Source organism: Stegodyphus dumicola, chromosome 10, assembly GCF_044657685.1.
Source record: "Stegodyphus dumicola isolate Sdum_Otavi_A_Nest chromosome 10, ASM4465768v1".
Classification (NCBI taxonomy): Eukaryota; Metazoa; Arthropoda; class Arachnida; order Araneae; family Eresidae; genus Stegodyphus; species Stegodyphus dumicola.
The window spans coordinates 62959827-62987514 of record NC_140777.1 but is presented as its reverse complement, the minus strand read 5'-3'; the positions used below and the strand labels follow the sequence as shown (position 1 = coordinate 62987514).

At 32.8% G+C, this 27688-nt stretch overlaps 1 protein-coding gene across 1 annotated transcript; it reads right to left on the bottom strand.

The window, feature by feature from the left end:
- Positions 1-1672: 1672 nt before the first annotated feature.
- LOC118184506 (transmembrane protein 50A) lies at positions 1673-27688 on the bottom strand. The gene is made up of 6 exons (XM_035354186.2): positions 27413-27688; positions 14968-15080; positions 13914-13981; positions 13016-13108; positions 5520-5580; positions 1673-3868 (listed from the first exon to the last, which is right to left on the bottom strand). Exons 1-6 carry the CDS (start codon positions 27509-27511, stop codon positions 3823-3825), a joined length of 480 nt encoding a protein of 159 aa, XP_035210077.1. The 5' UTR covers positions 27512-27688; the 3' UTR covers positions 1673-3822.

Genomic DNA, 27688 nt, shown 5'->3' with positions numbered 1-27688 from the left:
TGTAGCATACACAGATGCTACAAATACATAAATCTCATTGATTTTGATTATGCAGACATACAACTCTGCACTTATGTACTGCAGTTTGAACTAGAAATACAATTTTGCACTTACGTATTATAGTTTGAACTAAGTTTTAGTTTTAAGTCTAAGTTTTGAGCACATGTACTTATTTTGTTACAATAATTAATTCTTGACCAAATAAGTTAGAATGTCACTACCAGTATAGTATACACAAGTTGTCGAATATGAATAAGCCATAAAGACAAACAGCATTTGTATTATGCATCTCAGATATGAAACAGCTATCCATTCTGTAAAATTGCAACACTTTAGTCTCACCATAAAAGTTAATTCCCGACTTCCATAACATGTTCAGAGGAAGTGTAAAGAAACCTACATAACATCCATTATGATATTAGAGTGCCTATTGTTTAAACCAAAGTTATCCTAGTATTAACAGTTAATAAAATAAGGTTGTATTCTTACATATGTTCCCATATATAACAATATATGAGTACACATACATTTTCTTCATTATATGAAAAAACACCTAGGGTGTGGCCTATCACCTGTCTTCTTATACCACCAACTTCTCGAAAGGTCTTTTGGCTCATTATGTATTTTGAGTGCCTCATGCTGCACAACACTATACACTTACATTCATGCCTCCTCTGGGATTCGAACCTGGACCTCTCAGTATACTAGTTAGCTTCACTAACTACTACAGCGTTTAGGCAGTCACTTTCACATACAGCACTTGTAAACTTGAATATTAAACTGAGAATCTCCACCCAGAATGAACTAAAAATTTAACTTATAACAGTACACAGCCATAAATTTGCCAACAGCTGAAAGGAGCAATTAGAGTGGCAATCAACAGCAGTTACCCGACTTTCTTTAGCCGTTTTATTACTGAGCGGAGGAATGGGTAGATTAAAATTTCTATAAGAACAACACAAGATAATTTTTCATGTGTTTTATAAATTAAACAGCAAAATGAAAGAAAATGTTGATAAACACCAAAACTTAAGTAAAAAAAGTTTTTTCTATAGTCATAAATTAAAACTAAATACTTATTAAAAGACTGACCCTGAATATATGAAAATAATCCCTGGAGGGAATCCCCCCCCCACACTTCATTTTTGTGCTTCTTAAAAAGGCTTTCATTAATTTCTATTATTTTGTTAGACTTTCTGATTTTACACTTGAAGCTCTGTTTAGAACATAGGTTCTCAACTGGGGAGAATTTCACAGTTTCAGGGAGGGGGGGGGGACGTGGTCAGCCTTTTGTTTACCGTTTAAGTATTTAGTTTTAATTTATGAATATAAAAAACCCTTTTATTCAAGTTTTTTAGCATTTATAAACATTTTCTTGCTTCATTTATAAAATACATTAAAAAATAATATAAATTTAAATAAATGAATATGTATTTTGGAAAGGAGAGGCGGGATGATCGTCTCACAAGTGAATGGGTACACTGGGTAAAAAAGTTGAGAATAATCATCTACTGCTTGTTGCAAACTGTAGGTCCTCAATTTTAATCTTTTTTTTAAATATATTTTCAAAATGCAAGACGGAAAAATGCAGCAATAATAGTTAATGTTCAAAAAACACAAGGCACTGTTATTGCTTGAATGTGATTATTAAAATGAGTTGAAATAAGACAAATTACATTTTTAAGCATTTTATTAGCAATTATATAAAAACAAATTGGAACACAGCAACTGTAAAATGGCTGAGAATAATACTCATTAAGGTTTCATCTACAAAGTTACATATTTAAATACAGACTTACACATGTAATATTTAAATAAAAAACAAAATCAACATTAACTTATTGCAAAACATCTTGCTATAAATAAAATAATCTATTTTTACCAATTACAATTTGAATATTTAATCATTATTCACTTATGAGGCTAGAGGCACCTAAGAATTCCCATTTCAAATCTCTAAATCACACTGAAAGAGTTTATTTACATAATTATCTAAACTTAACACACAAATTATAGAATAAATCTTTTAGTTGAACATAAGTTGAATGCAAAATGTAAACGCATACAGAATTAAACAATAACATATTTTATGAAATAGTGTTGGCAATATATGTGAAAATTATTTTTCGCTAACACACTTCGTAATATATTTTAAATATTACGATAGCAACTCATATTTTGTATTTGATATGAGTTAATCCTCAGTTACTTTACCAAAATATATAAGAAAATATCTGCATAACTTAAATGTTTTATCATTAAGAAATTTTTAAATCTTAATAAATATTAATTCTAAACTTTTAAATTCCTTAAATAATTTTAAAAAGTTTTTTTGGAAGGGCTCAGAAATCAAATTAATAGATGTTAAAATTTCTGAAATAACAGTATGGAAACAAGCTGCCAATAACTAAGGAAATATATATCCTTTTCACTACATACAATAAGAACACGTTTTACGGACTATGTCCAAAAGATGTGTGTTTAATACTAAAAAATAATTGGTCTGAGTTAAAATAACACACCAAATTACAATTATTGGTGGTGCTAAAGCAACAAGAATCTGCAAAATATTCATAAATTTGTTGGTCAGAATATCACATTTTCCATTTTACTGCAGCCAACATTATTTGAAAAAAAATCTTTCATAAAATTAAGATTTCCTGGAGGTGTTTTACATTCATAAAAATCTTTCAATTCCAGTAACAATACCAGTTCCAATTAATTTTCACCCTCAAATTTTAAGGAAATTATTTATATATTTTAGGGAACTGTTTACAATTGTTCACCGGTAGATGGCACTAGTAGCTTGCCTCTAATTATCACCACCTGAGCACACAAGACATCTGTTTCATCATTTGCACTTCTGCAGCTGAAGAGGTATGTTCTACTCTTAAACCTTCAAAACAAGTTCTGCAAATTTATAAATGTTACACTGTTTCTTGTTGTCTTAGCACACAAATTATAAAATAAATCTTTTAGTTGAACATAAGTTGAATGCAAAATGTAAACAGCATACAGAATTAAACAATAACATATTTTATGAAGTAGTGTAGGCAATATATGTGAAAATTATTTTTTTGCTAACACACTTCATAACACCTCCAATAATGATTAGTTTATTTCCATTATCTAATTTTAAGTTTTAATTATTAAATGCAATCCTTATATATTTTCAATTACTTAACTCCTCCATCATAATAAATGTATGCTTCAAAAAAATACAAAAGGAATATTATAAATTAATGCTTCAAAACATTAATACAAATTTATTAAACATTTAAAGTAATCACATGTGAAAAATATCAAAATACACTAAAATTGCTGAAAATATTTAGAAAATGTCTAATAGTCTGATAATTGCAGCTTTTAAATATGTTTACCAAATTGGCACAAATGTCTCTTACACAGAGCAATAATTAAAAAATGCTGCATAGAAATTTATAATGATAATTATTTTACACATGTATAAAGCATGCACATATATTGTTTTGAACACCACTGTTAGTATCTACTACTTTAAAAATTCATTTGATTTCATTTATTAGGTGGATTTGAAAAGGAACGTAAAGTCTTTTACGTATCATTAAAACAAAGCACTTTTATTTTGTACAGTTTGCAGCAGTCTGATATGAATTTTAAAAAAGAAAAAAGATCACACTTTCCAGATAAATAAAAACATAAGTAAACAACTATATTTCTCAAAGGGGGGAAAAGTCTTTTGTATGAAGTATGGAATATTATACAAAATAAAGTCAATACAAAAGGTACTGTAGTGATGATGATCCTAATGAAGCTGCTTAAACACACAATTAGCTTGGATTCCTAACCCCATAAGTCTTCAGAACGTCCAAACTTAAAAACTAGAGCTCTATAAAAAAACAATGATAGTAAAAATATTAGAATTATAAAAAGAAGCTTAATATATTTGATTAAACATGTAAAAGGCATTTCTTCAAATTTTAAGTGTTCTACTGGATCGATTGTCGAAATTTAACTTGCGTTTTCTATGTCTCGAAAGCGCGACTTAGAATATATATTAGATTTATACATAGCATTATTCCAACATGGGTATTTTGACACAAAATCTGATTTTTTCTGAAATAACATACAAATTTTTTCGATATACCACTTACTGTGCTGTGAATGCCTATTATTTAAAGAAACATCAGTGAACTCACAGCCTGCAACAATATGAACACCTACCTGCAAATTGAACTTGATATGATCTTATGTGCAAAATGACAAAATTAATATCAATTCACCACTGACCAGCATCATCTCAATTATATCTCATTCCAATTCACATGTCAGTGGTTGCACACACACACACACACACACACAAAAGCATATATTTTTCTCAATGTTCAATGAAACTGGCAATTTTATGCCTCCTGTGTTACCTGAAATTAATCCAGTAACTTGTGTTTTCATATTTTATATTTATTTCAGATTTAATAAAGCAATCATTCTTCATTATACATAGTTAAATTTCACCCTAATGGCCCTAGTATGGCCCTAAGTGGCAGATAATTGTGTACAAGAAAAGCGAAAACAGATAACTGTATACACGAGGGAAATAGGAGTAATTCTCATTTAATAACTAAAATCTATATTTAAAATTCAAATTAAAAGTATGTTTTCCTTTCATATATGGATAAAAAACAACAATTTGCACACAATAACTTTTACTTTTTCATCTATAAAAATTTGTCAGATTGTGCCAAGGGATTGCATTAATACACAAGTAGTGAAATTTTAAATATTCTTAAAAAATTAATGATTATATCAGTTATACAGATTTGGAAAAAAAAAAAAAAAAAAAGAGGCAACATATCTGCCAAATATGGGAAATATGTGCAATGTCATTCAATCAAAAAGGATGTTGGCATATCAAACTGTCCTTTACAATAGCACATTGAAGAATACGAGCCAGGAAAAAAGGACACTCAAGTGGCAGTACTTTTGGTTTTATTAAGTCTGTGTACCAAATTTATGTATCCCCCCCCAAAAAAAAAGAAATAGAGAAAACTTATTGGCAATGTTTTAACTTCATTAAGGCACTAATGTCAGCCATTATCAAAATACTGAGGAATTTTGCCACTTTTAAGTAATAAAAATCACTTTAAACGATATCACACTTATTTTAATCCATAAAAATAACCAGTGAATTTAATAGATACTTTTATAAATAAATTTAATTACATATAAAAGACCAGTAACATATTCCTCGTCTTCTTAACTCTTTTTAAAATATAAAATATTTCTCAAATTACTCTCTCTTTGCTTTCATGAGCAAATAAAAAATAAAGAGATCCCATTTTGTTCTGTACCCTTTCATATTCTAATAAAAGTGTAAATAAGCTTATCAAATAACGTTACGTATATCTTCACAGAGTTTAGCCACATCTAAAAAATGTTTTGAATGCTCTGTATGCCATTATAATTAATGAAAGTTATATAAAGACTTGGGAAAACATAATAATCTCAATTTATAAGTTTAGATATTTTTCAGGTCTTACCCAAGGAAAATAAAAATATTCTGAAGAAAGACAGCTACTCCAGGTCCTTGGGGAACTTTCACTAGAAATGAAATAAACTTAATATAAATTACAAAAACATTACATCTCATTGTTACGAAATCATATCACAAAGCAAAAATTTCATAATAATCTTAAAGTATGGCAATTTTATTTCATCTTCCAATTAGCCCAGAATGATGCACCATACATGCGCATAATGAAAATTTTGCTTTATAAAAACAACACTAAAATACAAAGAAATAATAATATGCAGCAATGCTATCTGAAATCATACTGCAGATATACTGAATTTACTGTAACCAGGCAAACCTCATATTTGAAAGAGGGTTAATATCTTCAGAGGAAAAAAAAAAAAAAAAAAAATCTGAAAGGTTTCAGATTTTAAATTACATCCAAATGGGCGTTTTTTTAACATTTTGTCTGTTACCTTTATTTATAAAATATCATGTTCTTCGCACTTAAACCATAAAATTCAGTTCAAGAGCAATATCGTAAAATAGTTTTAAATTGAGCATATCTTCAGAATTTCCAATACAGAATGCGAGATAATTAATAATTGCGTGCAAGATAAAAAGGTTTTTTTCTGTACGTTGCCATCAATTAACTTCCACGTCCAACCAAAAAACCTTGAAGCCCACAAGATCTAGGTACTTGAACCTCCATACACGAAGCAGGAATATGCCGTCACTTGAAAATTCTGTCACATTCCTTTACGGTAGTGTTTCCCGAACTTTTCTCATCGTGTAATGCTTTTTAAGGTCTAAAATTTTTAAGGAATACTGGAGTAAATCTAGGTTTTCAATTATAATAAATGAAAACACATATATATAATATAAACAAATATAATAAACACACTTTTATTTGAATTGCTACCTCATACATGTAAAAGAAATGTTTTTAAAGTTACAAAAAATGACAAATAAAACTAATTAAATGAAAGAAACAACATACACAAAAAAGTTAAAACATGTTTAGTTTCAACCACATCAATATCTTTGATTTAAAGGCATTTTTCAGGAAGTGATCACAAAATAACAAGTGAAATTAAACTTTGTATCTCCATCATAGTAGAAAAATGCAATATTAATTTTTTAAACTGGGAGAAAAATTTTCACTCCTGCAGCTGCAGAAGAAAGCTCTACATTCAAACCTTCTAAACTAGGCCTGCGAATTTATGATAATTACCACCAATTCTTCTTTTTGCCTTAACATCTCCAATTGTTAAATGGTGTGTTCTTTTTGCTTTAAAATACGAAAGTGACATTAGAACACTTCTTTACTTCTGAGCACACAAGAGAAACCCTACCAAGAATGTATTCTGCATGTATTTCATTAGCAGTGTAAGTTATATGGTGTCATGCTACATTATTAAATTTATTCCCATTTTGTCTGATCCCTCTTTAAATTTCTTTTAAGAGTTATATAAATTGTGATAAATACATTAAAGCAGATTTTTGTTGTTCTCTAACCTCAGTTTCATAATTTTTCGCAGAATACCAGTGTTCAGTCGAACAAGTTTGGGAAATATTGCTCTACAGCGGCAAATTGGAAATACAAAAATCATGAAACCAAAAGACCTAGAAATTTGATACTTTGCAGGTAATTAAAGATTCATTTGGGTATTGCATGTTCTGTGATAATATTGCTTTGAATTTTGCATATATATAAAGAAATATATATGTAAACGTATTCCACATTATGTCATCTTGAAACTTCTGCATTGCCAATCATATCAGCCAATCAGATTAACGAAAAATTTTACTATAAATATTGTTGCAATCCTACCCGTCCCTTTTTCTCTGCTTGCGCTTGCTGGCTGAAGGACGTCTTTTGCTTTGCTGCTTTTGTTTAAAATGTCATGCGCCATCATCAAAATTGTGGGGTGCAGATTAGCCCCTATTGTGAAGTACCACAAGTAATAAAGGTATATTTGGAATATCAAGTGATTTTTGCGACTCTTAAAAAGTCTCGACTGCTAAATTATGACAAATTAAAGATTCAACAGGATGAATCCTTGCTGCTAACTCCAATAGATAAAGTACCTAGGGTAGGGGAACAGCGAAATGTGTTGATTCCGGAATTAGGCGTAATGATCTTCTCGTGATTAAAAGGTGTGCCGTCGAAAAATATTTCCATCAGCAAAATCATTGTGCCTCAAGTATAAATATTTAAAGTGAAAAGAAATCCATTCTTAAAAATTAATATAGATTAATGAAAGTGAATTAATGTGTATGAAGGTTCCAAGTATATTTCAACAACACAATCTAATGATTATCCGGGTGATTGTTCTTTATGTGAAATTACTACAGCTATTTCTGTGTTATTACTACCAATATTTCATCGTGTAATTTATGCGTCAGCAATTTCCTTTATTAAATGTTAGTACAAAAGTGCTTTTCTCCTCTAAGCTGAACTGAAAAAAGGGAATGATTTTTCTTGAACGATTTATTCATCAACTTCTGATTTATATTGAAAATTTGAATACATATTGCTGTTTCTTCTCATATTGGATTAAAAGTGATTTGGTGCGTCTTATTAATGATACAGTATATCAACGTTCCAAATTATTTCAGCATTGCAGCAATTCTAAGGTTGTTACTCTGCTTATGCTACATGCTTCAAGTGTGTACATGTGAGCATTTTTTTTTTTTTTTTTTGCTTTCTTAATCCCACAGTTTGTAAAACAAAAACCAAAAATTATTATCTTAGAATAAGGTTCATTTGCAATGGAACAAAACTCAAATAGTACTATAGATTCTAAAATTTCACACAAGATCTTTTATGGATAAAGTATATTAATGTAGCTAGAAATTTGAACATTATAATCATATATAAATTGCTAATCAATGTTATTATATTAAATATCTAGATATGCTGTTTTTCATATTATATAGAATTTTTTAAATTTTGCATCCTTTTATAAAGAGTAGAATTTTATGGTATCAAAAATTTGATTTTCATAATTATATTTAATAACAGATTTAAAAGATTAGTAATGACTTCTTTTATGGAAGGTTATTAACATGCTTAATATTATTTTTGCATTATTGTTTAAATACTTTTTAATTAATACAGTCAAAAGTCTTTAATCCAGATGTCCATAATCCGGACCCCAAAGCTACAAACTTTCTGTGCATGCGTCAACGCATATTGCATTAACGCATGCGCATATGCATCTACGTATGCGCGTTTAATGTATAACAAATGGTATAAACTAAGCTAAAATTATCTAATTAGCTCAGTTAATGCTGCAGATTGCATTGTTCATTAATCTTCTAATTGGATCCGGCTTATTATTTTTTTGTAGACTGTTCGAGGAATTTTATAAAAGTAAGCTTGAACTTTCGATTATGTCAAAAAGAATTTCTGATTCTGGAGCTACCAAAGGATCTACACAGCGAAAGCATGTTTCGATGTCCATCAAACAAAAAGTGGAATTGCTGCAAAAAATGGATAAAGGCATATCCATTGAATCTCTAATCATTCCTAAATATGTTTATCAATTTCACGCTGCTCTGCCGGGGGGGGGGACGTCACGGCTCAACGAGTCCGGATTAAAGACTTTTGACTGTATATATATTTGGCATATTACTATAGTTCTCTCTGTATATATGCAATTACAAAACAAATTTTTTAAAAACAAAATATAATTATGTCTAGTACTTTCGTGCATTAAGCTGCTAAAAAATTATCAGTAAAGACAAAGTAAGAAATTTAGAACCAATTTTTCTCATTTTTCACAAATGAAAAATTTAAATTCATAAGTAATAAATTTCAAATAATGCTGTAAATGCAATAAAGAATTTAATAAATGTTAAAACTAAAACTCTTCAAATAAGTAATACTCCAATTCAAAAAATCAATGAAATTTAAAGAAAAAAGTACATACGTAGCGTATTCGGAAATTAAGGACTGTTTCATTCTAGCGCCGTCGCAGCGCTGTGGTAGGCGTCCCGTGCATGCGCACTAGTCTTTCTTGTTCACTGACTTTCAATTGTCGCCATTTTGGTTGCTCTATGTTGTGTTTTCAGTTTGCTGTGCACATTCAAAATGTTTAAGACAATTAGTTCTCCCGCTGACTGTGAGATTCGTGCCGTGATTAAATTTTTGAACGCGAGGAATGTTAAACCGGCCGAAATTTATCGTCAAGTGACAGAAGTTTACGGTGAATACGCGATAAGTGATGGAATGGTGAGAAAGTGGGTAAGAATGCTTAATGCAGGTCGAACAAATGTCCACACCGAGGCTTGGAGTGGTCGGCCTTCTGTTGTCACCGATGATTTGGTAAGGAACATTGATGAAGCAATTCATGAGAACAAACGCTTCACAATGAGAACTTTTTCAGAGGCATTTCCAGAAATCCAACTATCACTTGTTCCTGCACATGAAGCGCGATCTTGGTGGCAAGCGCTTTGGATCTAACGATGACACGTAAAATGCTGTGGAGTTGTGGTTATCGAAACTGGCGGGAAGTTTCTTTGACGATGGTATACAAAAACTGGTCACCCGCTATGACAAGTGTTTGATCACTGGCGGAAACTATATTGAAGACATGTATTTTCATGTAAAAATAAAATTGGATTCGAAAAAATTGTTTTACTATTTTTTTTTTTTTTTTTTTTTCAAAACTGTACTTAGTTTTTGAATACACCTCGTAATAGAAGAGGAATTCAGTCAACCTCAGTGCCACTTTGTCAGGAAGAGGATGAAATCAACTGAAATCTCTCTTCTACACAAATCCTTGTTTTTCTGTATCCAGAATTAGCTGATGAACCATTTCAATATATTTTAATTATAACAGTCCCCTCAAAAATTCAGGCTCCTCCCCAAAGCAAGGAAACAAACTAATGTAAATTAAGATTTTGTACCTTAAATAAAGAGAATTCCATTCAAAGAATTGAAAACTTAAGTGAATTAATAAAATACTTTAGTGAAAAATTCAAATCAAAACTTTACCTTCAAATAAAGAGCATACAATCCAAAGAATTTAAAATGTAAGTGAAATTATAAAACTTTAGTGAATAAACTTAAATAAAAACTCACAAGAAGTAATTATATTACACAAAAAGTACAAATTCCAAGATCCATTACATTTAATACCCTGAACCTACAGCCCAGCAGACAATAAATAAAAAACTAAAATAAAATTCTTCTATTAAAAAAAGATAAGGAATAGAGAATACAGTCAAAAGTCGTTAATCCAGACTCGTTGGGACTTCGGCGATTCCGGATTATCGATTTTTTCGGATTATAGATCACCAGTTTAAATCTCGTAAGATGGCATGCAGAAATTCTAAAATTAAAAATATGAAACCGTAATTTATGAAATAAAGAACAATTATGATCTAAAGGGTATCAATATTTACAAAAAAAAAAAAAAAAAAAAAAAAAAAAAAAAAAAAAAAAAGCTTAATATTTATTTGTTTACTTTATTAAACATTTCTTTCAATGGAAGTTGTTTAAGTTGCTTCATTTTATGTGATAATACTTTCTCTTTAATTCTATAAACAGACATAATTTCTTGTTCAGTTACAAAGTTCCGCTGTTCAAGTCCCGTAATTGCTGTGCCGAGAATACTGACTAACTTGTCAATCGAAATTTTTTCGTTTTCACTAACCTCTCTGCCACCTTCTTCATGTCTTTATCCATTTTTTGCAGCAATTCCACGTTTTGTTTCATGGACATCGAAACATATTTTCGTTTTGTAGATCCTTTGGGAGTTCCAGAATAGGAAATTCTATTTGACATAATCGAAATTTCAAGTTTACTTTTATAAAATTGCTCTTACAGTCTGCAAAAAATAATCAGCCCGATCCAATTCGAAGATTAAGGAACAACGCAATCATCAACATTAACTGAAATAGATAATTAGATAATTTTAGCTTATACCGTCCGTTATACATTAAACACGCACGCGAAAAAGTATTCTGCGCTTGCGCACAGCCATATGCGCAGTCGTAAAGGTCTTACGTGCACGCGCAAACGCCTATGCGCATGTGTAAACGCGGCGCATGCGCAGAAAGTTTTTAGCTTTGAGGTCCGGATTATAGATCATTCCGGATTATGGGTGTCCGAATTAACGACTTTTGACTGTTTAATACAAAGAAGCTGTAAGTGTGATTTTTTTCCCCCTGGAGTAACCAAGATTCCTGTATGTTACTTTCAAACAAGCTGCTGGCTAGGGAGTCGCACCGTGACCGATAATAATGCACTGAGTGATAATAGTATGGCCAGTAATAATTCATCAATAGTCGTATTGATGTTGACCAGGATTACACTTTCGGCTCTTAAGTGGTTGTGGGGAGGTGTGAAAGGCAGGGTAATTTGCATCGAATAGCGTCTCTGCGTATCCTAAATTCAGCTACCTGATATCTCCTTAAATTTCAAACATTTTGTCATTGCTAAATTCTACTGCCTCTCCTAAATTTTAAAAATTCTGCCATTCTAAATTTTTATTACTTTCTGCTGCTCTAATTCTAAAAATCTTTGCAACTCCTATATTTTTACACTTGTTGTGGCTGCACCAGTCACATCTGCCCTGTGTGGGTTATTATATTTCTGTCTGATTTAAACAAGATGTGAAGCTTCAATTTTACCATGTCTATAAGTCTAAATTTAAACCAATGATGTGAAAATCTGGAATCACCAAAGTATCGAAATTCCGGATCTCGGACTTTGTATTTTTATAACTAACTGTGACCTCAAAAAATGGAATTAATGTAAAACAACATGAATTTCTTTATAAAACAAACTGCAAAGACATTGTTCTTTCATTAATAGCTACTACTCAGCAATATATGACTAAAAGATTTTTTTTGTGCTATTTAAATATATATATATATATATATATATATTAAAAAAATATCTGAAAGGTTTTGGATTTTAAATTATGTCCAAAGGGACTCTTTTTTTTTTTTTTAAACGTTTTGTGTGTTACCTTTATTTACTAAATATCTTGTTCTTCGCACTTAAACCATAAAATTCAGTTTAAAAGCAATATCGCAAAATAGTTTTAAACTGAGCATATCTTTAGATTTTCCAATACAGAGTCTCGCACGCTGGAGATAAAAAGGTTTTTTCTGTACAATGTTGCCATTACCTGCTTTGAAATCCTTGAGTTTTTTAATCAAAAATTCATTAAAGTTTTACAAATTATGAAATCAATAATAAAACAAATTCCAAATTTCAAAGTTGGGCTTCCAGATGGCCATATTTGCAGTAGGATTATGTCATTCAAATTTTGATGGCTCTAGGTACTGTTCTTTTATAACAGTGCGAGAAACATACATACATTTATGCAGATTCTTCATTATTTAATTTCTTCAAATATAATACAGGGTGATAATATTTGGTGGCAACAGTTTGAAAAGTTATACAGTCTTTTCAACGCAAAATAAAAACAATAGTCCCTCAGGGACAAAACCCTTTTGGACTATAAATAAATAAATAATAAAACAAAATAAAAGCAAACTCACTTGGAATTACATATATTCCAAACAGGATCCAGCAGGATGCTATGAGTGAACCAAAACCAAGAACAAATCCCAGAAATAGCCAAACACGAGCTCCTACATAAAGTATACTTTAGTTTAAGAAAAAACAATCAAAAGACATCATTTAACTATACAGAATTACAAATAGATAAATGTAAAAGAAATTGAAAGCATTTCTTTTGTATCTCTTCTGCTTTGTGGAATATTTTCAGAGTTACAGGTCTGGCAGGCATGCTCAAAATGTTGAAGAATTCTGGGTTTAGCAAAATGTTACATTAAAAAATGCCGTGCAGCTGCATGGTACTGCTTAAATTCCTATTTAAAGGAATTGATCTACATCCAATTTAAAAAAGATTATGACTATTTTGTTGCTATTTTAAATACTATTTGGGATGTCTGAACGTTGCAATGACTGGCACAAATTTAAATGATTGTTTGTTACAAATGCTCAAAGCTCAGCAGAGATGTCACTGCGAATCAGCATATTATTCTGACTTAATAAATCGACAGGCATTGCTTACAATCTTACAAGTCATGTGGCATCACGAGTCTTACTTAATATGAGTCATGTTGCATCGAATGCATTTGAAAACCGAAATCTTGTCTTCTGCCCCAAATAATATTTAATATTCCATGCTGGTTGTTCAACTTTGTCTTTAAATTTCTTTCTTTTTTATTAATTTATTTTTTATTGGATTCAATAACTAAATTTTTCATGACATGAATTTTCCTAGGTTTAAATTTGTTTTTTTTGGGGGGGGTTTCAATATCAGAATGATTGTATACTGTCTGCCTAGTGCCTCCATGAGAAAGGTATCAATTTAAATATTAATCTTAATTATACAATAATCTATGTAATAAATGGTATTTAATAACATACCTCTCTGTCCTAAACATCCTGTTGTGTAAGCATCTCCTCTTACTTGACCATTAGATACAGCATTAATCCTAAAATAAGAAACTAAGTAAGTTAATATAAAAATACTTAATCCGTATCTTTTTTTTAAAACTCCCAATAAAAAATATAGTAAAAACTCTCATTTAAATCGGTGATCTCAAACTGGCAGCATTTTGATCGAGGGTCAAACATATTCCAGCATATAAGCAGGAAGAATTATTACTTAATTTCCGACGAATGTGGTTACAGTAAGAACATAACAAATGAAAAGTAGTTATGGATAAAATACTGGTAAATACCACAATATTCTTTCTTTCAAAAAAAAAAAAAAAAAAAAAAAAACTTCCATTCCAATACGAATACACAGTAATATTAACATTACAGTATCTGAAGGACACTGAGCTGATATCTGACAATAACTAAACCAGGCACACTGCCCAGAGAATGATGTGTCTAGTTCCCAGAGAGTGAGTGTCCTTGTAAAGGCCCAGGGGCACCTCACATAAATGTGCTTTGACTGCAGTTCTCAAAAGGGACATCGAAAGAAGGAAGCAGAAAGAGGATGAAAAAAATATCTGGATTTCAAAAGATCAAATGTATCAATAGTAGCTACAGCTACAATGAGCTGCAACATAAATAACAGAAGTAAAATGAAATCACATGTTTGGAAAGTTTCTTAAGTGTGAGAGCACCTGCTATGTCTGGGTAGCTCAACAAAGAATCTGTATAGAATATGTTTTAAATGCACAGGAAAATAAAATGGATGAAATGCAAATGTCAATTGAATACACTGAATAAAAATAATCAAGAGACTATAATTTCCCAACAACATAGCTTGCAGAGGAAAAATCTATACCCAACAGAGGAAGGAGAAAATTATACGAATATTTTAAAAATTTTCAGAAGCTAGTGCAGAAAAGTTAGGTGGAAAAATATGTGAAGAAATATGGTAAATGTACTGGATTAATAACATAAAAAAATTAAGATTAAATTTCAGTATGTTAAAAAGGAACTAAAACTAAATACAGTGACTTACATGAAGAATGACAATGTACCAATAACTCCACATACATGGTATGCATGATTAAAGTCATTCATGTCAGGATAACGAGCTGCAACATAGAAAATTATCCACCATCCTGTAAAAAACTGAGGGAAAAAAGTTATATATATATATCATTAAAATTAAAGGATAATGACAGAAATAAAACATAACTGAAAATTATGAAAAATTAATAGAAATTTGTACAAAAGCATCAGTTAACATAAATTACAATGTTTGGCAATATGCAAAATATTGAAATTAAAACCAGATTTACGGTACTTGGGGAATGATGGAAAATTTAAGTCATCTATTGTGGAAAAAAAATTTTTAAGGTGTATGGTCACAATGGGCAGTCATGCATACCTCACATCATATTGTGACTTCATACACTTTACCAAAAGGTTGATCAACTCTTTGTGGAATTGCAGTAAAAGTGCACTTTTTAGCTCCTACAGGGTCTGGGGAGAAATTTGATGTGCTGAAATTCAGCATCCGAATGCATTCCACACATTCAATCGAATTCAAGTTGGAGGAGCAAGGTGCCCAATCCATTTGAATCACATCTTCAATTTACAAGTATTCTGACACATATGCTCACGAGGCCGAGGATTGTCATCCATTAGCAAAAACTCTGGGTCAACAGCACCCTTAAACAGTCTAACATGGGATTCCCATACCTCATCCACAAATCTCCAAGCAGTTACAGAATCGCCTTGAAAGATATGCAGTTCGGTATGGCCATTTGTGATGATTCCTCCCCAAAGCGTTAAACTGCGGTTACAGAAACTGGATATTTCACAGATAAGGTAAGTTGTGTGTTCATTCCTCTCTCCAGATCAAAACATATCTAGAATCATTGCTCAAACTATATCTGGACTCGTCAGTAAATAATACTTGGGCACAGTCGTCTTAGCTCCATTGAGCATGACAATGTCACCAATTTAAACATGTCTCTCCGGAAGCTGGAGTGAGTGGACATAAACCACTGATTTTCTTGCTTACAGTCCAACCTCGGACTCGTTAAGCCTTTGTGCAGCAGCAGAATGGCTATTTCGAGTTCTTGCTACAGCCTGAAGGTTAAAACCAAATCCCTTGTATTCATTTCAAGGTTTCTTCGAGCCGAAAATGAGAGAAAACAGTCTTCTGATCTAGTTGTTGTTCTTGGTTGCTCTTGACCAGGCTGTCTATTAAGTGATCCAATACTTGATTTGATACTTTGAGGAATATTCAAATCTTGGGCTAAGTCCATTTGTTTTATCAATTATTTGCCACTTTTGACCTTCACATAAATGATGACTTTGATCTATATCTACTGAATATTGATCACTCTCAGAAACCACATTCACTTCAAACAGTACTACAGATTGGAATTCCAACATGCGTCTAATGCATATACATCGTCAATTACGGAATTTGCATAATTCCGACACTAACATATGCACGGAAGTGCAATTTTGAGTGCACTTGTATTTAATTAACACAAATACTTACAGCATTGGTTATTGATTGCAACATTAACTTTGTAAGCATACTGTTGTGTGTGTATAGATCCAAACTAGATTAAATGCACAAGTTTTTAATTGAAGCCTGCTGTAGTCTTTTAAGCATTTCTTCCCAAAGTGCAGCTCCAACGCATCAGATAAAGCTTCAAAATCTAGCCTCTAGTTTTTGAGAAGAGTCTCAAGGATATCTGCTGTGTCTGCTTTCAGAGAAGCAGCAAGATGACAGGCCTTAGCTTGGGAATCCTGTCCTTTCACTTCCGCCACTATAGAAAATTGTGTCTTGTATACTTGCCAGGAGGTCTTCCCATCATACGTGGATTAGCTTGAGAGAGGGACAAGGAGGCATGGGAAAATAGTTTAAATCCATCAGAATTGCTCTCTGGCAACACTATGAAATTTCTCTAAAGTATCAACTTCTTTCGCAACTGCAGAAACCCTGTCATCAATTTGTTGTTCGTTTCGTTATTGGATGGCAGAGACTCTTACTTCTGTTGGTTTTTTTCACAGAAGAAACTCTTTCTTCAATGTGTCCAATTCTGTTTTCAAAAGCATCTATTCCGTCTTTCACAGCCTTAAATTTGTTTTCTATTACACAGGTAATTTCTCTTTCCATTTCCTCTTAACCTGCTTTCATTTCCTCTTTAATAGCTTTCATCTCTTCCTTAATGGATTCTTGACCAGCTTTTATCTCTCTTTAACTGATTCTTGACAAACTTTCATCTTTTTTCGAACAGCTTTCATTGCCTCTTTAACTGACTCTTGACGAGCTTTCATCTCTTTAAGTAAATACCTGTCAAATGTGATGTTTACATTCAACTCCCACCTATGTTGATTTTATCTCCATACTCAGTATGGAGGATAACACAGGATGGCATCCAAATGAGTTCATCTTTAAACTGCTGAGCTAAATCTTTCCAAATGGTGGTAACATTCGCTCTGTATCAACCACCATTTTACTAGGAACTGCATTGATATTGCCCATGTCAGTCAATTATTGCCACCACTCACTGCAGAAATCTGAAGTGCTTTGAAATGGGGCTTCTCATTATCCTTCAAATTCTTCTCTGCAATATCCCATTAATTTGCTGTGTCGTTTCTGGGGAATGGTTTTAGTTTCCGTGCCCTGGGATGTTCTTCAGCTTCTCAGTTTGTGGCCTTCAGCACCGCAGTTCCAGTGTATTGATTTCTTGTCACTCTTATTCCATCTCAAGACATTGACTTGTCTGTTTCAATCGTGTGTCTTATTTTCTGCGCTTTGGGATATTCTGCAGATCCTTCGCATGTACCCATCTTTCTAGCACTTTGAAGTTTGTGGGGCTACCTTCTCCCTCACATTTTGTTTGGCGTTTCGAGTTCTACTCTTCGTGCATGCGCAATAAGAATATCAACTCTGCGCGACTGCAAAAGAAAACTTTTCGCCTTCTGTTTTTACAAGTTCATGTACGCGTTTTACTCATCGCTGAGATTCCTGTTATTTATTGCCATGTACGTATTTTGATTGCCATGTACGTATTTTGATTAATTAAAGAATTTATTTTTCTAAATTGGGTGTCTAGCCATTAATCAGTCCCCAAATTGGTGACTACGGCATTAAGAAGAACACGTTTTTAATCGCTCGGGAACGTCTGTTAAGGATGATACTATCGTTTCAACGCAAGCACCTGAAATTAACAGAATCTCAGTTAAAGTACCGCCGTTTTGGAAAGATAATCCAAGTATTTGGTTTTGCCAGATTGAAAGCCAATTCTTTAACAGTGGGATAACTACCAATATCACAGAATACCATATAGTGGTAGGCCACATCGAGACTGACATCTTAAGTCAGGTAAGTGATATAATTGATCCTCCTCCAGTTATTGATGCTTATGACACTCTTAAAAAAAGATTAATTGAAGTATTTTCTGATTACAAAAATAAAAAAAACTTTTGAGAGACATTGATTTAGGCGACAAACACCCATCCGTTTTACTTCGACAAATGCAAGAACTGGCTGGACCTCTCGTCGGAAATGAATTACTAAAATCATTGTGGCTTTAACGCCTTCCAGCCCCGGATGCAAGTCACATTGGCCTCTTCTGATATCGAACTTAAAAAATTAGCAACTATGGCTGACAAAATCTCTGACATCACAAGTCCTATTCAGCTTTATGCAATGGACGTGAAATCGAAAGTAATAAATTTTACTGATACAAGTGAAGCTTTAGATAATTTACAGAAACAAAATCTGATTTAAATAAAAAAGTAGATAAAATTTTTACATTGTATTCTCGTGTTCGATCTCATTCCCGTGGTCGTTCTAATTCTACATCTAGATCCTTGCCCACGAATAAACAAACCGAAAACACATCCTTGTGTTAGTACCACACTAAGTTTGGCGAAAAAGCCATTGAATGCAACAAACCTTGCACTTTTAAATCAGAAAACTAGACGGCTAAGCGTGTGTGGCGACAAACACCATAGGCCAAAATAACTGTTGCGTCCTTGTATATGAAAAATCTTTAAGAACACATTTCTTGGTTGACACAGGCGCTGAATTGTCTGTTTTGTCTCCTACTTCACAAGACTGACGTAAACCAACATCCTTGTTCAATTTAATTGCAGCAAATGGTACCAAAACTGATGTATATGGAAAACATTTAGTCAATTTAGACATAGGTCTAGGCCAAATTTTTCCATGGACTTTTACAATTGCTAATGTTTCGCGACCAATTTTGGGCGCAGACTTTTTAAGTAATTATGGTATTATTGTTAATTTGAAATGCAAAAAATTAATTGACAGCATGACTAACGTTGAGTCTGATGGCAAGGTATCACAGGATACTGTACCCAAAATTACAGTTTTACAACCGTTACTTGTGTTTAATGATTTACTTAAAAAATATGATTCTCTGTTTCAAGATGTTTTAAAACTGCCTTTAGATAACAATACTCGTGGAATTACACACGTAATGGAAACTAAAGGTTCTCCAGTAGCAGCTAAGGCTAGGCGTCTGACAAATTGGCTGCTGCAAAAGCAGAATTCACATATTTAGTTCAAAAAGGCATTTGTAGCCCTTTGTAATACTTCTTTGGTGATATGAAGCAACTCCAATGATGGAACACAGCAATAACTTTTATTTAACACCGAAAGAAATGGTGACATACAAAACAAGAAGAGAAAACATATTCTAACATTTAAAAATAAATTACATTCTTCGTGTGAGAGTCGCACATGGCACTCGAGTCTGGTTTCAAATATTGCCATTCACAAATAGCTTAATGTTCATCTAATTAAATTATTTAAACTACAAGATTTTAATAATATTTAAAGCTGTTACAACCTCTTCCCCAACGGAGAGACTTTTTCCGAAGGGAAAAGTTCTGTAAAATTCGAAAGTTTATAAGCTCGGCTTGCTCAATTGCTTAAAGAGAAAAGGTAATTTCTCTTATAAATTTCCAAATTTCAGGCCAAAAATGTTAAGTTTTAAACAAATACTTTTACACCACATTTAAATGGAAAGAAAATTGACAGTGTTCAAATTAGTCTTCCTTTCTTTTTCTTGACGGCTCCTAGATCTCTTCCATGGTGGACCAGTTCCTCGGCTATAATTCACAGCAAAGCCTTTCCTCAGTTCATCTGTCCCTTTCGGATAATATTCAATTGCCATTTGCTTCTGACAATTGCTTTTTTCGTCTATTAGTAGCGGCTTTGATATTAAATCAAAAGCCGAAAGATGATGATAACGTTGCATTGCAAAACGATTCTCAATATTAATTTTTTTATCGTTTTCCAATTTTTCGTGAACATCTTCCACGCCTAATTTCGGTGATTTAACTTCTTCTTCAAAGACATCTTTTGATGTTTTATTTTCTTCCTTAATCGGTTCCAAGATCTTCTCTTCAGCTATTTTTCTTTTTCTTTGAGCTCTAGTATAGACGGCATTAACCTGGTGAGGACAACTATCAGGTTCCTTTCCTTGTTTATTCAACAGTGCAAAAGTTCGATTGCCTAATAAAGACCTTCCTTTGTCGAGTTCATTTCTAATAATGGCAGCCTTAGTTATTACTCACCCAAGATTGCAATTTAGTTCGATCTCAGCCAATGGTAAACAGGTTGGATTCAAATCTAATGGCTGTTGCACCCACACATTTTCACCTGTCAGCATTTCCGGCGTGATGTATTTGCGACAAACAATATCAATACTAGCACCTGAATCCCTTAATATAGGAATTTTATGACCATTTACGTAACCCATACTAGTATAAGGTAATAGAAATTTATCTTCTGGTTTTGCACTCATTCTGTTAAGATTAGCAGGAGATTCAGTACTATTCTTAAGTTTTGGACATTGGGGTCTTAAATATTGATAGGACCCACACTGATAGCATTGTGACGTTTTTCGTTTTTCATATTTATCATCTGGACGTGGACTTCTAGATCTATGAAACCAGCTTTGCGAATTAAATCCTGATGACAATTTTTTTTTCAGTTTTATTTTTATTATCTGAACTCAATTTACCTTGAGTTAGTGCATTGTATCTTTCTTTCTGCCGATCCACTATAGACCTTTTTTGAAAGTTTCCGCAAACGTTTTCATAGGCATCAAGTTTTTCAGCGAATTTTTTAGATGAAATCATCTCTACCCACTCATCAAGAAAATGAACTCGAATTTCAGGAGGAACTCGACGTTTAAGTTGGTCAATCACCATCAAATCTAGCAACTGATCAAAGGTCTTAACTCCTAGACCAGTCACCCATTCTTTGCAATAATTTTCTATTTCATAATTGAAATCCACCTATGTGGATTCGGTACTCTTTTGATGTTTCATAAATTTCTGCCTAAACTTTTCAGGGCTTAGTTTAAACCGTCTCAACAATAAATTCTTCACGTGCTCATAGTCTTTAGCTTTATCGGAGGGTTCTCTAGCTATTAACTGGGTTACTTTGTAAGGAATTAGTCCTAGTAAATGAGATACAAATTCTTCTTTATCAATTTTAGCCCATTCTGCTTGCCTTTCAAACAGTAGCAAATATAGACTGATATCTCCTTTCTTGTTATCGAATTTCTGCATAAGGTGACGCAGCTCCGTTTTCGGCCGGATCTGTCAGGTATTTTGAGACTTTGTCTCTGCTTCAAGTCTTAATATCTCTAATTCATACTGTTTGTTCCTTCTCCGCTCTTCTGCTTCTTCCTGTCTCCTACGTTCTTCTCTTTCCTCCCTCTCTTTCCGTTCTTCTATTATTGTGTCTAAGACTCCTTTGACGAAGACTTCATCATAATCTCCACTTTCAACAATTTTCTGTTTTAAATCGACTATTTTCAAATCTGCAGTCACATGAACTCCCAGTTCAGCCGCGAGATTTTGCAAATCTTCCTTACGAGCTCTTTCTAAGTAAGACATTGTTTCTATGTTTAAAATTAACAAACACTGTGTTCTTTATATTTCTTCAAAATAGCTGAATTCAATTTCTTTAATTAATTAATGCAGTCAGGAATCACGAAATTAAATGCACTTTGTTAAGTACGTATACCTCAAAAATGAAATATTTAAATTATATGAAGTTCATTCTCTCTACCACATTAATTGTGATTAAAATAAGAATAATAACATAGAGCAATATATATATCTAGCGTCTGGACAACTAAAATTAACATTAAATATAATATAAAATACGGTAATAAAATAAGACAATTTATTATTAACAGGAAGTAATAATCTGGTATCACTAATATTATGTTCAGTGATGAACTAATAAAATAAAAATACGGACGATCATTCGATCTTGATCGGTGCCTCCAAAATAATTAAGACTGTAATACTTCTTTGGTGATATGAAGCAACTCCAATGATGGAACACAGCAATAACTTTTATTTAACACCGAAAAAAATGGCTACATACAAAACAAGAAGAGAAAACATATTCTAACATTTAAAAATAAATTACATTCTTCGTGCGAGAGTCGCAAGTGGCACTCGAGTCTGGTTTCAAATACTGCCATTCACAAATAGCTTAATGTTCATCTAATTAAATTATTTAAACTACAAGATTTTTAATAATATTTAAAGTTGTTACACCTTCTAAAAGCTCCTGGAGTAGTCCTCTCCACATGGTAGAAAAATCAGATGGGTCTTGGCGGCCTTGTGGGGACTACCATAAATTAAATTCAATCACTGTTCCAGATAATTATCCAATTAGACATCTACATGATTTTATATCTAATTTGAGCAATAAAACTGTTTTTTCAACATTAGACCTCAAGAAGGCATACCACCAGGTACCCATGAATAAAGAGGACATACCCAAAACGGCAATAGTTACTCCTTTCGGATTATTTGAGTTCAGCTACATGACATATGGTTTATGTAATGCTGTGCAAACCATACAAAGATTACTCGATCAAATTCTATCAGATTTAAATTTCTGTTTCGTCTATATAGATGATATTTTGATTGCTTCATCATCCCTCGATGAACATATACTTCACATCGAAGAAGTTTTTAAGAGATTAAAAAGTCATAATTTGACTGTCAACCTTCCTAAATGCACATTTGCTGCAGAACGCGTAAAATTTTTAGGTCACATTATCAACAAAAATGGAATCATTCCTTTACAGGAAAAATGAAAGTTATCCAAGATTTTCCTAAACCCAAAACTGTCAAGGAACTCGGACGTTTTTTGGGAATTCTTAATTTTTATAAGAGATTTTTAAATCATGGTGCTGAAGTTTAACTTCCTTTAAATGGTATGCTCGGACATTGTAAGAAAAATGACAAAACACCTTTACATTGGTCAATAGACACTGAAACAGCCTTTGGGTCATGTAAACAGCTTCTGACACAGGCTACAAACTTAGTCCACCCAGACCCAAAAAAGAAAATTGCTCTCATGTGCAACGCATCTGACAAAGCCATAGGCACTTGCGTCCAACAACTCAATGCTCAAACATGGGAATCATTAGGATTTTTCTCCAGAAAATTGAGCGATACGGAACAAAAATACAGTACGTATGACCAAGAGCTGCTGGCAATATTTGCTGCTATCAAATACTTCAGATATCTGCTTGAAGGTACGAACTTTCAAGTATTTACAGATCATAAGCCACTCACAAAAGCATTTTTCCAAAAGTACGACAAGCTCTCACCTCGACAAATTAATCAACTTAATTTCATCGACCAGTTCACTACTGATATTCAACATGTGAATGGTGCAGAAAATGGATCAGCCGATGCTCTTTCTCGCATCGAAATGGTTGCTAACGTCATTCCTATTAACTATGAATCTATGTTGAAAGCACAACAGAGCAACACTGTACTCTAATTCTTTTTAGACAAAGAAAATCCAGTTCTGCAATTAAAGAAGTTAATAATGCCTGAGAGTTATACAGAACTGTACTGCAACATTTCACATGGTAAAATCCGTCCTTTTGTTCCAGACAGTCATAGAAAACTTGTCTTTTCAGCTCTGCATAATCTTTCCCATCCTGGACCTAAAGCAACGCTGAAGTTAATTAGTGACCGATTTGTCTGGCCCGGAATGAAGAAGGATGTCACGAACTTCGCTAAAACTTGCCTACAATGTCAAAAGGCTAAAGTGTCTCGTCATGTACATTCTCCTTTAACTACTTTTATAGTTCCAGATGAACATTTTTCTCATATCAATATAGATTTGATTGGACCTCTTTCATCATCTCAAGGAATGTCTTACTGTCTGACCTGCATCGACAGGTATACTCGCTGGCCTGAAGCGTATCTATTGAAAGATACACGGGCAGAGACCGTCGCCACTGCTCTTTATGCTGGCTGAATCTCAAGATTCGGTGTGCCTGCTCAGACCACCACTAATCATGGTAGTCAACTTCGCAGTGAACTCTTTCGAGAACTAGCCAAGAACTTTGGTATTCGCCTTTCTCACACCACTGCGTATCACCCACAAGCCAACAATATTATTGAAAGGTGGCACAGATCCCTCCAATAATCCATAATGTGTCACATATCTGTACACTGGACTATCGCATTACCTTCAGTTCTTTTGGGACTTCGGACTGCTTTCAAAGAGGAACTTAAGTGCTCTCCAGCTGAAATGGTGTATGGCCAAACTTTGCGTCTTCCGGGACAATTCTTTATGCCTCCTGACAGCAACATTCCGAGGAATGACTTCCTGAAAAAATTGAATGATAATCTAGCACATCTTCGCCCAACTGGTACTACCAATCACTGTAAAAAACAGATCCTTGTATATAAACACTTAGATAAATGTTCTCATGTTTTTCTATGTGTAGACATGGTAAAACCCTCCTTGCATATACCTTACATGGGTCCGTACAAAATACTTTGACGTGGTGATAAAACTTTTACCATACCTAAACAAGGACATGATATCACTGTGTCTATCAACAGAGTAAAACCTGCTTATTTAGTCCCAGATGATGTAGCTAAACCTCCTAGTTTAACTGATGTGAATAAGGCCTCATTGCGGCAAACAACCTATCCAGTAAACGAACAGCCACCTGAAAAAAGTGATCCTGTGAAAGCAAATTATCAAATTCGTTCAGGACATCATGTCCACTTCCCCAAACGATTTGTGGAAGACTAATTTTTCCCTTTCTTTTTCAGATTTTTAGAGGATTTTATTTTTCCAGGAAGGGAGATGGTGTGGGGCTTCCTTCTCCCCCACATTTTGTTCGGCGCTTTGAGTTCTCCTCTTCGCGCATGAGCGATGAGAATATCATCTCTGCGCGACTGTAAAATAAAACTTTTCCCCTTCTTGTTTTTACAAGTTCATGTACGTGCCTTATGCATCGCTGAGATTCCTGTTATTTATTGCCATGTATGTATTTTGATTAATTAAAGAATTTGTTTTTCTAAATTGGGTGTCTAGCTATTAATCAGACCCCAAAAGTTCTAGAACAGTCCTATCAACTTCTTTCACAACTGCAGAAACCCTGTCATTAATATGCCATTCGTTTTGTTGTTGGATGGCAGAAACTCTTCCTTCTATTTGTTCTTTCACAGAAGAAACTCTTTATTCAATGTGTCCAACTCTTTCAACAACATCTATTCTGCCTTCCATAGCCTCAAATTTGTTTTCTATTACACAGGTAATTTCTCTTTTCATTTCCTCTTGACCTGCTTTTATCCATAATTAAAGGAATCTGTAATTTAACGGAATCTTGGCTAGCTTTTATCACTTCTTTAACTCATTCTTGACCAGCTTACATCTCTTCTGGGCCCGTGTTCATCTGTTTTTTAAGAGCTTTCATTTCTTCTTTAAATGCACAAAAGGCTGCTATAAATTGTCGTAACTGCTCCTCCATCACTTGTCACTGGGATTTAATCCCACTTCTGACACCAAAAGTGTTTTCTTACCAGATTTAAATTGATGATCTATAATCTGGAAAAAACTCTAATCCGGAATCGCCGAAGTCCCGATAAATATGGATTAAAACCTTTGTACTGTACCAGTTAATTTACACAAAAACTTACACTATTTAAATATAATGCCGAAATAAAATATAAAATTCAATGAACACTTTTAAAGAAAACCAAAAGTTAATTTTATCTTCGGAGATCAGTAGTGTCCTCATCTGACAATTTTTTGCTTGGACACAAGTTATAGAAACACAGAAGATAACCTTTGAATGATACGCTACAAAATTTGGCTTTAAAACGGCAGACTTCTGACGTCCATTTCTCCTTGAAATAAACAAACTCGGCAGTTTGTACTAGGAAACTTGTTCTCAAAATTTCAGCAAATTTCTGGGATTAGGAGAGCAGCATCATCGAAACTGATAATTGCACTCCTAATTTCCAGGATCTCGGTGGAACCTCCAATTTTAAAACTGTAACATATTTTGCACTATTTAACAAAATAACATATGATCTTAGAAAAGCATAAATTTTATTTTTAGTTTGAGGTGATAGATAATTTGAATACAGTCTTTTTTCATACATCTAGTAGCTGGTAAAACTTTCAGAATAACAATTTTTAAACAATTTCTTATGTTGTTGAGCAATGGTTACATGATACAAAAATGGCATTGCCACTCCAATGATAAATACAGTTATTTGCTAAATAATAAAATATTACAGTACAAACAGGACACTTATAATAGCTACTAAGTAAATCTTCATTTAAACACCAGACAATTAATGCTTTTTCTCCTCTTTCGTTCCAAATCATATAAAACTTCAAATTAATCTTATCACATTTAGCCATTTTATCGTATAAACCACAAAATAAGCAACCTACAGCCTATCGAACACACAAACAAGCCTTACAAATCTTTACCCATCAGTCAAATTCGCTGCAATCACCCAACCAATTATGTCATAATAGCGTTTCCGTAAAATTCAACTAGTTATGTTACCATAAATAAAATAACACCTTGGCAATAAATTAAACAACTTGGCGATAATCCAAGGGACATCCTTGTCTTTATCCATGTACACATCAACTTATTTTCACTTAAAAAGTCGATGAAAATTGACAAAAATCCAATTCTTCTTACTCTTGTAAAAAGTGCCAAACAAATAAATGGGCAATTTTGCACTTTACCCTACAATGCGAGAATCTACAATGCAATATATCCGAGACTTGGTGACAATCTTCTTAAACTGGAAATCTTTAAAATAATTTCATTCTAATTTTATAAATTCTTTTTCGAAAAATCTTTGGCTGGCCTTAAAATCTCCTAACAATCAATTACAGCGAAAGAAGTAAATTGTGCTGCAAAATAATAACGTAGCTATTTGAAATAATTTCTGTAATTTTTTTTTTTTTTTTTATAATGGATTATGAACACATAGTGCAAAACTCATTGCATAGAATAACACATGAATACCTAATACTTATAGAAAAAGTACAGACAAAACATTTAAATGAAACTTAGTAACCCCGTCCCCCCAAAAAAATTTAAATTTAAATTAAATTAAATTTGTAATGCAAATCTTACCAGACAACCAGCAATGATTGAAGCAATAGAATTTCTTTTTTCTCCTAGATCTAACCATTCAGGGCGGTTAAAATGAATATTATCAAAACACCCTGACATAATGAGCACCGTACTATCCAACCAAAATCAAAATTCAATTAAAATCTGATAAAGCAATTACATTACGACTTTCGACATTCACTCATTTCAGTAAAATTTCTCTTTTGCTTCCGTAAAGTCACTCTAATCATGTAAACAAGAACAGCGTAAATTAAACCAATTGAAAACACTAACAAT

Coding starts and splice junctions, on each gene's coding strand:
- LOC118184506 (XM_035354186.2), bottom strand. CDS start 27,511: ATGTCAGGGTGTTTTGATAATATTCATTTTAACCGCCCTGAATGGTTA. Junction 13,109..13,913: donor AGGATGTTTAGGACAGAGAG/GTATGTTATTAA, acceptor TACTTTATGTAG/GAGCTCGTGTTTGGCTATTT. Junction 5,581..13,015: donor TGGAATATATGTAATTCCAA/GTGAGTTTGCTT, acceptor TTTCATTTCTAG/TGAAAGTTCCCCAAGGACCT.